The following is a 14987-nucleotide window of genomic DNA, read 5'->3' on the forward strand; positions in this document are numbered from 1 at the left end:
TGACGTGCCTGTTTTGAGAGAGAGAGAGAGAGAGAGAGAGAGAGAGACAGAGAAAAAGCTCGGCACCCGGCGTCCCACATACAAAAATGCTCGAGTCTCCCATTGTAGTAATGGGGTTCATTACTCAAGTACAGCTCTCGAACTTTACGAAAAGCTTTACTCGAATAACGCGGACCCAAGCATTTGAGTGCTCGCTCATTTCTAAAACCCAGCAATTATGCAATAGTTTTTTTCCTACAGTGTACATGCAATACCATATTTATAACAGCCCCAAGAAGCCCATCTGACCCGAGCCAGAAGCTCCGCCCACTTCCCGTGTGACTCTTCATAGAGTTAATATTGTCCATTGTATCTAATAGAAAGCAGTTCTCCTTTTCGTCATACAGTACATGTGCACTCTTTCTGAAGAAAGAAGTCACATTCATAGACTGAGCACTGACTTCCACAGTGCGGGTAGGGGAGCCGGTTAAATATACAAAGCACATTCCCAGATTGCTCAGGACTTGCCTTATGAGCGCCATAATTTAGTTTATGGCTCTCACCGGTGATGACAGGCTTACTTCAAACCATTTAGGTTTTGGTGAGGATGTTATGTTTTGTAGTGTTTAGTAAAGTGTATAGCATATTCCAACTAAATTATTGTTTTTTTTTTGCTTATTATTCTCCAGTCTTATGTAACCTGCATTTTAGGATTAAAATATCTGGGCTTTATAATGATCTGTTTTGGTGTTACAAATTCAATATGTGCAGCTATATTTGGAAAACTTGCTCAGTATACTGGGAGAGTTCCTCTGTTTTTACTTGGTAAGTATAATAATGTCCAAGTATATGATGCTGAATATGTTTTAACCCTTTCCAATCCAATTTGTATCCTGGTTTTCCTAGGGAGCTTACTCTTTTTCTGCTGTTATACAACTGCGCTATATGCTGTCTAAAGCCAGTACTGCATGAAATGTCACGTTGGATAGGCTCTGACAGCAGAGAGGCTGGCAATATACAGTAAGAGAACCTCGACAGACGTCTTCCAACATCGGAGCTGTACAGCCCTTAATCATAATGTCTTCAGAGGTCAGACAGTGGATTGGAAAGGGTTAACTCCTTAGTATCAAAACCCATTTTCGCCTTAATAACTAACTACTGTAATTTTTCAGTTTTTTTTCATCATCACATTCAGACCTCATTCACACGAGTGCTGTCCACACGCAAAAAAAAAGGCACACACAGGTTGTGCTTCTATAGGAACCAATGGTCTCCTATAGAAGTGTTTACATGAACGATTGTTAGGCACGCTAAATTCGCGCACCATGCGAAGATAGGACATGCGACTGCAGGTCGCATCTAAGCTCTATGGAACGTGCAAAATAGGACCAGACCTATCTTGGTGCGTGCTTTCCATAGACTCCTATAGGAACTGGAAAGAATGCACCACGAATTTGAATTGGGTGAACAGGCTACTTCAAGTAGCAGGAATTAACCCGTTCACGTGATCTTTAGAGCAGTATAGTCACAATGTTTTCACACGGCTATAGTGCGCGTCCACAGCGTTTGTCTGAACGAGCCCTCATAGAGACATAACTTTTTGATTTTCCCATCAACATAGCCATAACAGGGCTTGTTTTTTGTAGAACAGGTTGTATTTTTTAATTACATCATTTTGGGGTGCATAAAATGTATTGAAAACTATGGGGATTGGGGAGAAAAAATTCTATCATTGTATTTTGGATTTCATTTTCACAACATTCAGCATGCAGAACAAATAATAAGATAACATTATTTTCTGGGTCAGCACAATTTTGGCCATACTATGTTTGTACAGTCTTTTTTATGTTTTGCAATTTTTGTAAACTAATAACGTTTTTTTAAAGATTTGCTTTTGCATCACCGCATAGCCAGACATGTAGCAATTTTATTCTTCCATCGATGGAGTTCTTTGACGGCTTGTTTTTTGCAGGATGAGTCTAGTCTTTATTGATCCCATTTTTGGGAACATATACCGTTTTGGTCACTTTCTATTTTATTATTTTCTAAAGGAAAGATTAACAAAATCTGCAATTCTGGCATTGTTTTTTTTTTACAGTATTCACCAAGTGGTATAAATAATCTCTTTAAATTAATTCTATGATTACATTGATACCAAATTTAACACCTTTTTGATACTTTTTAATATTTAAAAAATGTGTATTTTTTCCTATCAGTTTTCAAAGACTCCCAACATTTTTTCTTTTCCCCGCCAACTTTTCTGTGTTAGGGTTATATTTTTTGTTGGACAATTTGTACTTTTTAATTATACTGTTTGATGATCTATACAACTTTTTGGTTGCTTTCTGTTCCATTTTTTTTGTGTGAAATTAGCTATTTCGTTAAGTATTTTAAATTTCTTCATGGTGTATACCATGTGAGTGAAATAATTTACTAACTATTTTCCATGGGTCATTAGAAATGCGGTAATACCAAATTTGTGTGTTTTTTTAAAATTTTTTTTATACATACTGATAGTAGAAAGGTGAGCTTCATAAGCCACTGTAGATGTCAGACCTGGACAATCTTCAAGTCTCTGGGTGCCATAGCAATGCATTAGGTCCCCATGATCAAATTGCGGGGTACTGATGGGTGACAAATAGAACGCCTGTCCTTAGTCAGCCTTTTACATGCCACGGTCTTTTTGACCATGGCATGTAAAGGGTTAAATGACGGATCAGCGATTCCTCCAGTCAAGCTGGTGTCAGGGTGTCATCATAGATTGTGAGCCCCTGCTCCTGCTGGCATAGGACACCCACACCAGGCTTCTGATGCAGCGCCATATGCATGAGAATAAGGCCTCATTCACGCAGGTGATGCACTTTTACGCTGACCACATCATAGCTGAAAATTGCATCAATATAGAATAGCCGCAATTGAGTACTGAGATTAATTAGCGTTTTCTCGTCCGTTCACATGGGCGTATCGCAGCGCGGAATTCCATCGGTCGGCAGAAATCCTCAGAATGGCTTCTAATGCTTAAATAGAGCCAGCTGTCATTTCCAAGTTCCGGACTCAGGTAAACTCCCTCCCCCTCTATGGAAGCTTCCAGCATTTTTCATCAAAGAATAGGTCAAGCCTTATCTTTTGACGCAGCATGAACAACTGATTTCACGTTTTGACTCGCATTACATGGTCAAAATACGCGCGTCTAAGCCTGGTCATCTTGCCCTCAAGTGATATATCAGATCTGATATGATTCAGGACTTCTCTGTTTGTTACTCTTGCTGTCCAGGGTATTCGCAGCAGCTTTCGCCAACCCTATAGTTCAAACGCATCAATCCTCCCTCTAACAGCTTTTTTCACAGTCTAGCTTTCACATCCATACATGACTATGGGGAAAATGATACTTTGCACTTATCCTGCATTTAGTTGCTATGCCGATATCCCCACTTTTCCAGATTTTGTCCATGTTTAGCATCACACTTCGCATAACTAGGTACTCATAATGTCTATCTCTGGTGTTAACTACAGTTTCCCTTCTTTGCAGTCTACCTGGTTTTCATGTAACTAATGGGGATTTAAACATTGGATGTTGATAGCGGGTAATGTCGGGACCGGTGGGTGGGGTAGCGTCTACATTGTTTCTTCACCTTTTTTTTTGTTCTGTTAGCCACATGCTCTGGCCACTCTCCTGCTAGTGCAGAAAGAGTGAGTGAAATACATGATGGTATGGGATTGCATCCCAGCCAGAGGTGCTCTCAGTCAGCAATTATTTTTTACCAGCCATTAATATGCCCAGTAAAAAAGAAGTACTACCAGCCGGGCTAGTGAGTTATTGGCCAGGTCATAACACTATTGGGGTACCTGCAGCCTGGTGTCTTGCATCCTGCTGAAGTCCCACCCACATAGTACATCTCCACCCTCCCTCCACTCTGTTCTGACTGTCCCTAGCCTCACTTTGGGTAGTGTAAGCAGTGCACTGAGAAGAGTAGACCATGGTCATCCTGTCCCGGACTTTCACAATGTACGGCAGATGAGCAAAACTTATTATTAGCTATGACATACTTCTTTCTGTCACTAACAGCTCTGCAGTCAAGTGATTGGCTGCTTGTGTGTCTCACTCTCTGCTAATCACTAGCAGTGAGCGTGTAATGAATTTGTATGCCAGAATCTACATGGAAAGTGTCTTGCCAGTGCCTGTGTCCATCTGTGTGCCATAGACACTGAGATAGCAGTTTATTTTAACCCCTTAGTGATGGCCCCATTACCTTTTTACATCTTTGCTTTGTGAGCTTTGATAAAAACATGTATTCACTGAGGATTAAAACCTGGTGGGCTGTGCATGTGACAGCTCCATGCTGTCAGCTCCCGGAGGTAGCCGACAACCTGGAGAAGTCATGGGGGGCCGTGGGAAGCCCCCCCCCCGGCAATGTGATTGCAATAAAGTAAATAAAAAATTTTAAAAAAGAGAAAGCTTCAGCTCCCCGTACAGATCGCATGCATGAGGGGGGCTGAAACTACTCACCCCCATCCTCTGAAATGTATCACGATGATATGGTCCGAAAATGACCCTCCTGTGTCTTCTGTGCATGTGTGCCTCAGTAAAAATGGTGATGCATGCGCAGACCACCAGATCGGCAGGACATTTGAAATCTCCTGCTTCCCAGCTACTGAAGGTATTTTAATGTTTTATTTTTTCCCCCTCTAAATTGCATTAACCCCTTCCCTCCCCATGACGTAAGTGTACGTCATGGGAGCGGGATACTTCCCACAAAATGACGTACCCTTGTGTAATAGGGATAGCGCGAGATCATAGCAGATCTCGCGCTATCCCGCAGCGGGAGCCGGATGTCACTAGTAGCCGGCCTCCCGCTGCAACAGCGGGGGTGCATCGGAGATACGCACCCCAGCCCCAACCCCCACCCCGCTGTTAACCCCTTCCCTGCTGCAATCTTAGTAGATCGTGGCAGGGAAAGGGTTCACAGAGGGAGAGCGCTCCCTCTGTGACTTCAGCCGGCTCTTGCGATGGTATCGCAGAGAGCCCGGCTGGTTGCTATAGCAACAGGATGCCAGATACCAGCGTCCTGTATTGCCATTGCCTAAGATCGCTGTAATAAGCGATAAGGCATGGCAGTAGAGAAATCCTGCCATGCCTTATCGTAGCGATCCTCAGTGCTGCAGTGTAAGTCTCTCAGAGGGACAAAAATGGTGTAAAAAAACAATCAAAATAATGTACAAAAAATAAAAATGTAAAAAAAATGTTAAAAAAAACCTTTTTTATGCTTTTTCTCATATTAGCATAAAAAAAATCCCACATAATTGGTATCGTCGTGTCCGTAAATACACGTACAATAAATCAAACATGCTTTTTATCCTGCGCGGCAAAAAGCGTTAAAAAAACGCTAAAAAATGCAATAAAAGTGATTAAAAAAAGGGTTTTTATTGTGGAAAAGTGGAAAAACCTAAAAAAAATTAGAATTTTGATATCATTGTAACCGTACAGACCCACAGCAAAAAAATGTCTCGTGTCATTTATGCTGCATAATTAACGTTTAAAAAAAAAATCTTTGGCAGAATTGATGCGTTTTCTCTTCCTACGATCATAAAAAAAGTAATAAAAGTTTTACAATATAGTCTATGTATCCAGAAATGGCACCAATAGAAAACTACAGTTCGCCACGCAAAAACAAGCCCTTACACGGTCGCGTCGACGGAAAAATAAAAACGTTATGGCTTTTGAAAAATGGAGATGAAAAAATACCAAAAATCGTTTGGTCCTCAACGCCAAAAGAGGCCATGTCCTTAAGGGGTTAATTCCCCAATTAATGAGATGAGCTTTGTAGTGCAGGTTTCATAGGTACCTTGTTTGTACATAAGGTCTCTTTCACACGAGCATATACATTTTACGGTGACCCCCATGTGCCGTAAAATCACGTGAATGAAGAAAAGATGTGACCCAAGTCCCAAGCTTAATTACTTTTTCTCGCCCATTCACACGGCCAGGTGCGACTTATTAGCAAAAAAATACTCCACTGCCTGGAAAGCCCTCGCTCGGCATAAATCCTCAGGATAACTTCTAATGCCTAAATAGAGGCACCTGTAAGCTTTTCCCTGCGTTGGACACTGATAAACTTTTTTTTGCAGCTCCCATATGAGTCTATTGGAGCTGCCATCGTATATCGGTCAAAAGATAGAGCAAGACCTATCTTTCTAGCAGCGTATGATTTCGGTTGACAATTTTGATTGCGTATATGCAGTTTTTTTCTGGCATGACATTTTTACACAGCTAAAAATCAGTCATCTGAGCGAATACATAGGAAGCCAATGCTTCAGATGGTTGTGATTTTGGGTCGACCTAAAACATCTTCAGGGTGAAGTCACACGAACGTATATCGGCTCGGTTTTCACGCCGAGCCGATATACGTTGTCCTCGTGTGCAGGGGGGGAGGATGGAAGAGCCAGGATCAGGAACTGAGCTCCCGCCCCCCTCTCTGCCTCCTCTCCGCCCCTCTGCACTATTTGCAATGGGAAGAGGTGGGACGGGGGCGGGGCTAATTCGGGGAACGTAGCCCCGCCCCCGCCCCACCTCTTCCCATTGCAAATAGGGCAGAGGGGCGGAGAGGAGGAGGAGAGGGGGGCAGGAGCTCAGTTCCTGCTCCTGGCTCTTCCATCCTCCAGCCCTGCACACGAGGACAACGTATATCGGCTCGGCGTAAAAACCGAGCCGATATACGTTCGTGTGACTTCACCCTCAGGCCTTATTTACACAAGCATTTTTACGCAACTAACTTAGCCGCGATAAAAAATTGCGACCATCGGAAGCATTGGTTTCTAATGTATTCATTCAGATTAGCGATTTTTAGTTCGTAAAATCATTGCGCTGGGAGTTTTAGGACATCAGCGACCAAAAACGGCAAACGATTTTATACACGGCCAGAAAAGATAAGTCTTGCCCTATCTGTTTACTGATATATGCTGGAAGGTTCTATAGACAGACTCCTATGGGAGCTGAAAAAAAGGGAGGATGTTTAGCTGCATCCAGCGCCGTGAAAGGATTACAGCTGCCTCTGTTTATCCATTAGAAGGCGTTCCAAGGATTTATGCCGATCAAGCTATTTCCGCTCTGCGGCATATAGTTTTACTAATATGCCGCAGCCGCCGATGTGAATGAATGAGAAAACGCGACTGAAGCTCGGGTCTTGACCACGGCTATTCTTCATTAACGCAATTTACGGCCATGTTGCGGCCAGTGTAAAGACGCATCGCTCATGTGAATGAGCCCTAAAGAACATAATTCCAGATAATTTACTTGCTTTTTCTTCCAACTATTTTACATTCCTTCAGTGCATTGTCTCGATGGCATCAGAAATTATTGTATTTTTCTACTACATCTAACAGATATCTTTTACAAAATGTCACATTGTAGATTAGCAATTTTACTGTAAATATCTAATGTGAATTCTTCTCAATAATAGGCGCAGCTATTAATATTGGTTGTATTATTGGCTTTTTGATATGGAAACCAGCAGATGGCAACTTTGCAGTGTTTTTCGTAATGTCTGGACTGTGGGGGGCTGCAGATGCAGTGTGGCAGACACTACTAAGCTGTAAGTATAAAATAGTTTGCTGATTGCAACGGCTAAAAATATATATTGTGATGTTAATTTCCATACTGTTTTTACTAGTGATTTTATTTTTTTGCTTAACCCTTTCATAACCAAGGGTCACTGGTGAGCTTGCATCTAGGTCATACTCTGCAGTTCTGGTTTCCCCACTTTCAAAAAATCATAACTTTTTGATTCTTCAGGTGACATATCTACATGAAGATTTGGTTTTTTTGTGGGACGAGTTGTATTTTTCAGTGACACCATTTAATGTATCATATAATGTTTTGGAACATTTAAAAACATTTCTAAGGCCTCATGTCCACGGGGAAAATCAGATCCGCTGCGGATTTGTAACGCAGATTTGGGCTGCGGATGCAGTGTGGATGCACTGTAATTGTCTTTTATTTTTCATGCGGGAGATCAATTGAGCTATGTGCTCTATGAGCTCCCGCACCCGTGATCCGCACCTAAATGGAGCATGTCCATTTTTTTTCATGCTCCAGAAATTTTTTTAAATCACTTTTATTGACCATCCGCGGGTATTTATCTACCCGCAGGTGGTCAATGCAATCCTATGGGGCGCGGATCCGCGTGCGGGAAAAACGCTCCGGATTTTAATTCTTAATTTGCCCGTGGACATGAGGCCTAAGTAGGGCAAAGTGGAAAAAAAAACAATTGAACCATTTTATTTATTCTTTTTTACTTTTTTCTTTTTTACCGTGTTTGTGGTGCAGTAAAATGACAACATGCTATCTTTATTCTATGGGTCAATATGAGTACAGCGATACTAGATTTACAGTTTACAGGGTTTTTTATATGTCAATACTTAAAAAAATAAAATACTTTTTTTTCTTTAAAAAAAATTTCTTTGTGTCATCATCTTTTGACCCCCATAATGTTTTTATTGTTTGGCAGATATGGCTGTGTGGGGAGTTTTGAGGAACATTACAACTTTTTATAGCTTTTTACTCAATTTTTTTTTGGAAATGGATTATCTGATGCAGTTGGGATACATAATGTGAAATTAGACCTTTAGGGTGCGTTCACACAAGCATGTTTTTGTGCATACATACGCACACACAAAAACACGCTTCTATTTGCAACAATGCATTCCCAATGGTGTGTGCACATGTCCGTACTTTGCAGGTGCGTGCCTGCAAAGATAGGACATGCGTGCACCATAGGGAATGCACGTATTGTTTTCAATGGAGCCGCGACTGCTGCTGGCGGCTCTATTGAAAGCAATGGTCTGTCAGCTCCCTGCATTCTTTTTCAGGGAAGGGCTTTACATATAAGCTCTTTCCTGAAAAAGAAAAATTTTAGTGCAAAAAAAAAAAAATGCAGGCATTCTCTTCAATGGAGCTGCTGCTGCCGGTGGCTACATTGAATATAATGGTCTACTAGCACACCTGAATTGTTTTTTAGGGAAGAGCTTTACATATAAGCTCTTCCCTAAAAAAATAAAATAAAAAGTGCAAAAAAAAAAAATAATTACTTACCTGGCCGCCATTGCTGTGTCCCCTGCGGGGATGAAGAACACATCTGCTGCAGATGTTTCCTTCACCCCCACTAGTTAAAAGAATTCCCCACTGCTACATCTGCCACATCTGTGGCAGATGCAGCAGAGGAATTCTTTAATTCTCTACCACAGCTGTCACACATGTCAGCTGCGGTAGAGGATTTTGCTGCGAACAATTGATTTCAGGGAAGGGCTTTAAATATAAGCCCTTCCCTGAAAATCAAGTAAAAGTGGTTTATAAAACAAAAAAAATAGATACTCACCTCCCTTCAGCTGCCGGGGCTCAGCCGTGTCTTCTCCTGTTGTCCCCTGCACTGTGGTGCTGATCTATCAGCAGGCAGGGATTTAAAATCTCTCCCCGAATGAATAAGAGAGAGACAGAGAGAGACAGAGACAGAGAGAGAGAGAGAGAGAGAGAGAGAGAGAGAAAAAAGAAAGCTCAGCAGCCGGCGTCCCACATGCAAAAATACTCGAGTCTCCCATTGTAGTCAATGGGGTTCAGTACTCGAGTAGAGCTCTCGACTCAAATACCGCGGACTCGAGCATTTGGGTGCTCGCTCATCTCTAAACACCACTATTACAAAGCTGGAGGCACATAATCTATATGCTTGCTGTAAAACAAGTCTCTGGAGTGCTGTTAACAACAGGTCAGGCAAAATGGTTGCCCCATAATCATATACAGAGAATAGAGTAAAAAAATCTACAATCAGGAAATAAAGACAGATAAAATATTTTATTTCAGTGTAAGAGTTAGGTTAGTAGAAAAAAAATTATAATATACATTGAATTTATATTTACATTCTGTAACACAACAATCCACTGTGTCACTGACTGATTTTGTTTTGTGTTACCCCTGAGGGTTGCTCAAGAGGGTCCCTTGATTTTCAACCTTTAACCTCTTTTTGAGGGATTTTGTCTTTGCTGCAGTAACCCCCAAGTAATTTCCCCAGAAGTTGTCCCATAGCAGTGTTAGAGAAGTTAAAGAAATACACCTAGATCAGGTAAAATAAAGTATAAGTGTCACCAGTGACTTAACCCTTAACCAGAACTCAGACACGACATCCGAATGTAGTTAATGGCAGTGAGAGCCTGGCGAGCCAGGCACCCTAGTTTTATTGAGAAGACAGGAAAAGTGTCATTAACATATAGATAGGGGAAGGAGTATTCAAATAAGATATAGGTAAGACATATGGGTGTATACATTATTGGCAAAGAAATAACTTTCCCAAGCTCAAAATATCACATTTGCCGTAAGCATATTGGAATTTGCAGATGCTGGTGAAAGGCCTTAAAGGCGTCTGCAGAGTGAACCAATGTCTATGAACCAAACTATATCTCTAACAATTTCCCTCCTTAAGTTATCTTTAGAATGGGTTTCAAGGATGCTTCCTAGGCTAGAGAACTTGAAACAAAGCAGACCTGCTATCCTTGCTGCACTCACTAGCCCTGCCTAGAGAGACCCACACCGAGGAAAGTCAGGAGATCTTCCTCCCACTCCTCTACCCGTCCCCCAACTGGTTCAGGTCTCTACTGTCCCTAGGTCTGTTTTGCAAAACACAGCACAAGGAAAGGGGTTATCACATTTCAGGTGTACAGCATCCGAAAGTGTTGATTATATGCAAGTAGATAAGAATAAATGAGTCCAATAAAAGTCCATATAATGAAATGTCCGTGGTATGATTGACAGTCCATTAGGTGTATAAGTCTCTCAAAAAGAGTATAGTCCTTCAAAGGCTGAGATCCTTTAGATCACACTCTCATATCCACAGTACATGCAGTTGTCAAACTTTTGCAAAGTAGGTTTTCCACATAAGGTGCAAGGTGCCTTGTCAGTTGTCAACACGGTCATAAGGTGAGTTTCAGTTTTTAATACACCAGGTGATTTCTTAGCAGATTTTCCTGAAAAACATTTGCAGTTAGTGCCCAGAATTTTCTTAATGATTACCACAACAATCTTAATGATAATTGCTAACACCACAATAAACAGGACTCCTTGTAAAAACAGGCTCACTACACCAGAGATCATGCCGCCCAAGCCTTTAAACCAATTTACAGGATTTAGGTAAGATAACCATTCTGGCCACTTAGTCTCATCATCAGAGATAGCTTTACGGTACAGCTCCTTCACCTTTCGTGCTTGTTCCAAATCATGAGTGATTTGCAATGTTCCTGATGGATTTATGTAATGACAACAAGATGGCCCTACTATCTGGCATAGTCCTCCTTGTGAAGCCGTGAGATAGTCTAGAACAACTGTGTTGATTAGTGACTAGGATTAATTGTTTAGTGTATTCATTTTGAACACCAAGTATGTCAAATAGTGTATCAGTGATGTTATCAAAAGCATCTCCCAAAGCCTCTATCATGTGAGTGTTTCTTAATGAGTTAAAGGGGTTGTCTCGCGAAAGCAAGTGGGGTTAAGCACTTCTGTACGGCCATATTAATGCACTTTGTAATATACATCGTGCATTATATATGAGCCATACAGAAGTTATTCACTTACCTTCCCTGCGCGGGCGTCCCCGTCTCCATGGCTCCGTCTAACTTCAGCGTCTAATCGCCCGATTAGACGCGCTTGCGCAGATGGGTCTTCTGCCTTCGGCTCGGTCTGGCACGAGCGGCGTCCTGGCTCTGCCCCCTTCTACACGTCATCGCGTAGCTACGCCCCATCACGTGTGCCGATTCCAGCCAATCAGGAGGCTGGAATCGGCACACGTGACGGGGCGGAGCTACGCGATGATGCGTGGAAGGGGGCGGAGCCAGAACGCCGCTGCTGCCGGACAGACCCGAAGGCAGAAGACCCTTCTGCGCAAGCGCGTCTAATCGTGCGATTAGACGCTGAAGTTAGACGGAGCCATGGAGACGGGGACGCCAGCGCAGGGAAGGTAAGTGAATAACTTCTGTATGGCTCATATTTAATGCACGATGTATATTACAAAGTGCATTAATATGGCCATACAGAAGTGCTTAACCCCACTTGCTTTCGCGAGACAACCCCTTTAAACATCATACCTATTGGTCCTCCCAGAACTGCGCCAGCCTTCCAGGCCCAATGTGTATGTGCAAAGTGTACCTTGTGTTCTGGGACGGCACGCTTATATAACATGTGTGATGGAACATGCTGATCGGAAAATTCATCACTAGTCCAAACCCAGGTGGCTGGCTCCAATTTTGCTAGGGTACATGTACCTCCAGCTCCAAGTGGGATCCACCTGTAAGCTTTACTACCGCACACTACATACACACCCTCAGGCAATTTAAGTTGTGCCCCGTGTATGAGAGCACTTGCAATATAAGATACCAGAACTGTGTCAGGAAACAGGCACCATGAAGTAGCTTTATCTCCGGTAAGCACTGCATAATAGGATTTAAGATCACACCTTGGTTGTTCACCGTCACCATGCTCTTGTACTACCGGCTGCTCGCTATCTGTAGTCTGTCTAGGCCCACGCACTTCTCCCCCCTCCTTATAGTACCCCTGAAGATCTTTACATTGAGTAGGGTCACTATCTGGGAACCTCTCCGCAAACTGCCATGATGTGTTATGCAGTTCCCGGAGAAGGACAGAGGGTCTCCTCTGCACCACATTTACTCCTGATACAACTCTAGATTGTACTATTTTTACTTTATCTAGCATGGAGAAACTGATCTGCAGCTTATCTATAGGTATATTGCCCATTTCTAACATTTGAAGTGGCTTATTGTGCCATCCGGAACCTTCATCTTTTAATTCAAAAAATGTATTGATCCTAGATGTTAAATTTACCTGCCACCAAGGATGTTTTGTCCATCCTGTAACAGGTAAAGCAATCACTGTTCTCTTTTGTTCTTCAGGGAGGGAGATAAGAGGGGGATCCCAACAAACAGAAGTCAACAATTCCTGCTCAGTCAAAGGGGATGCAAAATATGGCATTGCCTTAGCTGAGACAGGAGAATGTGTACATACCCAACAATCTGAAAGATTTTTCACTCTAGACACAATCCTATGATACTTGATAAACTTGTTGTTACAACTTGTATCTAAAACATCCTGATTAAAAACCAGTGTAATCAGTGCACATAAGTAACAAAGTATGACTGAATACTTCCTTTTGTTTAATCCTGGTAGCCTGCGAACAGCTTGCAGTGGGAAGCATGTATCCATGTCTCCTTCCCTTGAACCTTCACAGAGGTGGGAGTAGTCAATTGGACCTGATAAGGACCTTCAAAGTGAGGCTCCAACGCCCTCCTTACGTGCTTACGTATGGTTACCCAATCCCCTGGTTGCAGCTGATGAGTTCCTGAGAGTGAGGATGGATCTGGAATGGAACTGAAAACACGTTTATGAATCTGCTGTAATGTCTTTTGTAAGGATCCCACATAAGAAGTCAAATCTGAGTGTAGCATTTGCAGTTGTTGTGGAAAATACAGACCAGTTTTGGGTGGAGCCCCAAAGAGTATTTCATAGGGACTAAGGCCAGTCTGCTTGTTGGGTGTTGTACGGATTGAGTATAAGGCTATGGGCAGACACTCTGTCCAGGGTCGCCCAGTTTCTGCTGAAGCCTTAGCAATTTTTGTCTTAAGGGTACCATTCAGGCGTTCCACCTTACCACTACTTCGAGGGTGGTATGGAGTGTGGAATGCCTGTTCGATCCCTAACGCCTTGGTTACCTCTTGGCATACTTCTGATGTGAAATGTGTACCTTTGTCACTTTCTATTACCTCTGGAACACCATATCTGCACACTTCCTCAGAGAGTAATTTTTTCGCGACAGTCTTTGCGTTAGCCCGACTGCAGGGCCACGCTTCAATCCAGTTCGAGAAAACGTCCACGCACACCAGGATATATTCATAGGTCCCAACCTTGGGGAGCTGAATGAAATCAATCTGCAATCTCTGAAAAGGATACAATGGCTTTGGAGTGCATTTACGAGGGACTTTAACAGTTTTCCCGGCGTTATGGCAGGCACAGATAACACAACCTTGCGTGAACCTGGTGGCAGAGTGATGGAACCCCGGTGCTACCCAATGCTGACTAACTAAATTCACCATTGCTTCCTTGGATTGGTGGGTGGGCCCGTGAGAGAGAGCACACATCATGGGGTGCAAGACCCTTGGCAAGCAGGTTCGGGCTCCCACCTTCCACAGTCCATCCCCTCCTGGGGACCCAGGGTGTCTGGCCCACTCCTCCTTTTCGCGGTCTGAGGCTTGGTTCTGGAGCTTCAGCAGCAGACCCATATCCACCTTTCCCAAGGCAGTATCTGTTGCCAAACACTATAAGTGGTTGGGCAAAGGCAGAAGGGCTGCAGCTTTGGCTGCCAGGTCAGCTCGGTGATTTCCTAGGGCCTCAGGCGATCTCTCCTTGGTATGCGCTCTAACCTTAATGATACCTACCTTCTTAGGCAGCTCCAGAGCTCTCAACAACTGCGCTACCAGTGGGGCGTTCTTAACGGGTTTCCCGGAGGAAGAGGTAAAGTTTCTGGCCCGCCATAAGGGTAAGTAGTCATGACATATGCCAAAACAGTATTGACTGTCTGTGTATATGTTGGCTACACGATGCTCTGCCATTGAACACGCCTCAGTGAGTGCAGTCAGTTCCGCCTCTTGTGCTGACATGGAGGGAGGCAGGGATTCTCCCTTCAGCACTTCATGTTGGGACACTATAGCATACCCTGTATGTGGTTTACTGTCTTGGTAGAACCGGGATCCATCTACAAACAATTCCAGGTCAGCATTTGGAATGGGAGTCTCGCTGACATTGTCAAGTGGTTTAGTCTCAGTATGCATCAATTCAATGCAGTCATGTGCGGGGATGTCATCATCATTGTCATTCTTTTCCCCTACATCTGGTAAAAGTGTAGCAGGATTCAAAGCAGTGCATCTTTTAATTGTGAGGTTGGGAGGAGTGGGGAGAGCTACCT

At 43.0% G+C, this 14987-nt stretch overlaps 2 protein-coding genes across 2 annotated transcripts in view; one reads left to right on the forward strand and one right to left on the reverse strand.

Moving 5' to 3' along the window:
• Positions 1-14987, forward strand: part of LOC136619813 (protein unc-93 homolog A-like) — a 208049-nt gene that overhangs the window by 40602 nt on the left and 152460 nt on the right. Inside the window, exons 6-7 of the mRNA XM_066594558.1 lie at positions 669-804; positions 7437-7568. Coding sequence (XP_066450655.1) covers positions 669-804; positions 7437-7568 — 268 coding nt within the window. The remainder of the gene's footprint in view (positions 1-668; positions 805-7436; positions 7569-14987) is intronic.
• The window catches only part of LOC136619668 (uncharacterized), a 159061-nt gene continuing 154905 nt past the window's right edge, over positions 10832-14987 (reverse strand). Inside the window, exons 2-3 of the mRNA XM_066594433.1 lie at positions 12065-13396; positions 10832-11356 (exon numbers count right to left, since the gene is read on the reverse strand). Of these exons, the coding sequence (XP_066450530.1) occupies positions 10832-11356; positions 12065-13231 (1692 nt within the window). The 5' untranslated portion in view covers positions 13232-13396. The remainder of the gene's footprint in view (positions 11357-12064; positions 13397-14987) is intronic.

The sequence above is a fragment of the Eleutherodactylus coqui genome, chromosome 3 (assembly GCF_035609145.1).
Source record: "Eleutherodactylus coqui strain aEleCoq1 chromosome 3, aEleCoq1.hap1, whole genome shotgun sequence".
Lineage (NCBI taxonomy): Eukaryota > Metazoa > Chordata > Amphibia > Anura > Eleutherodactylidae > Eleutherodactylus > Eleutherodactylus coqui.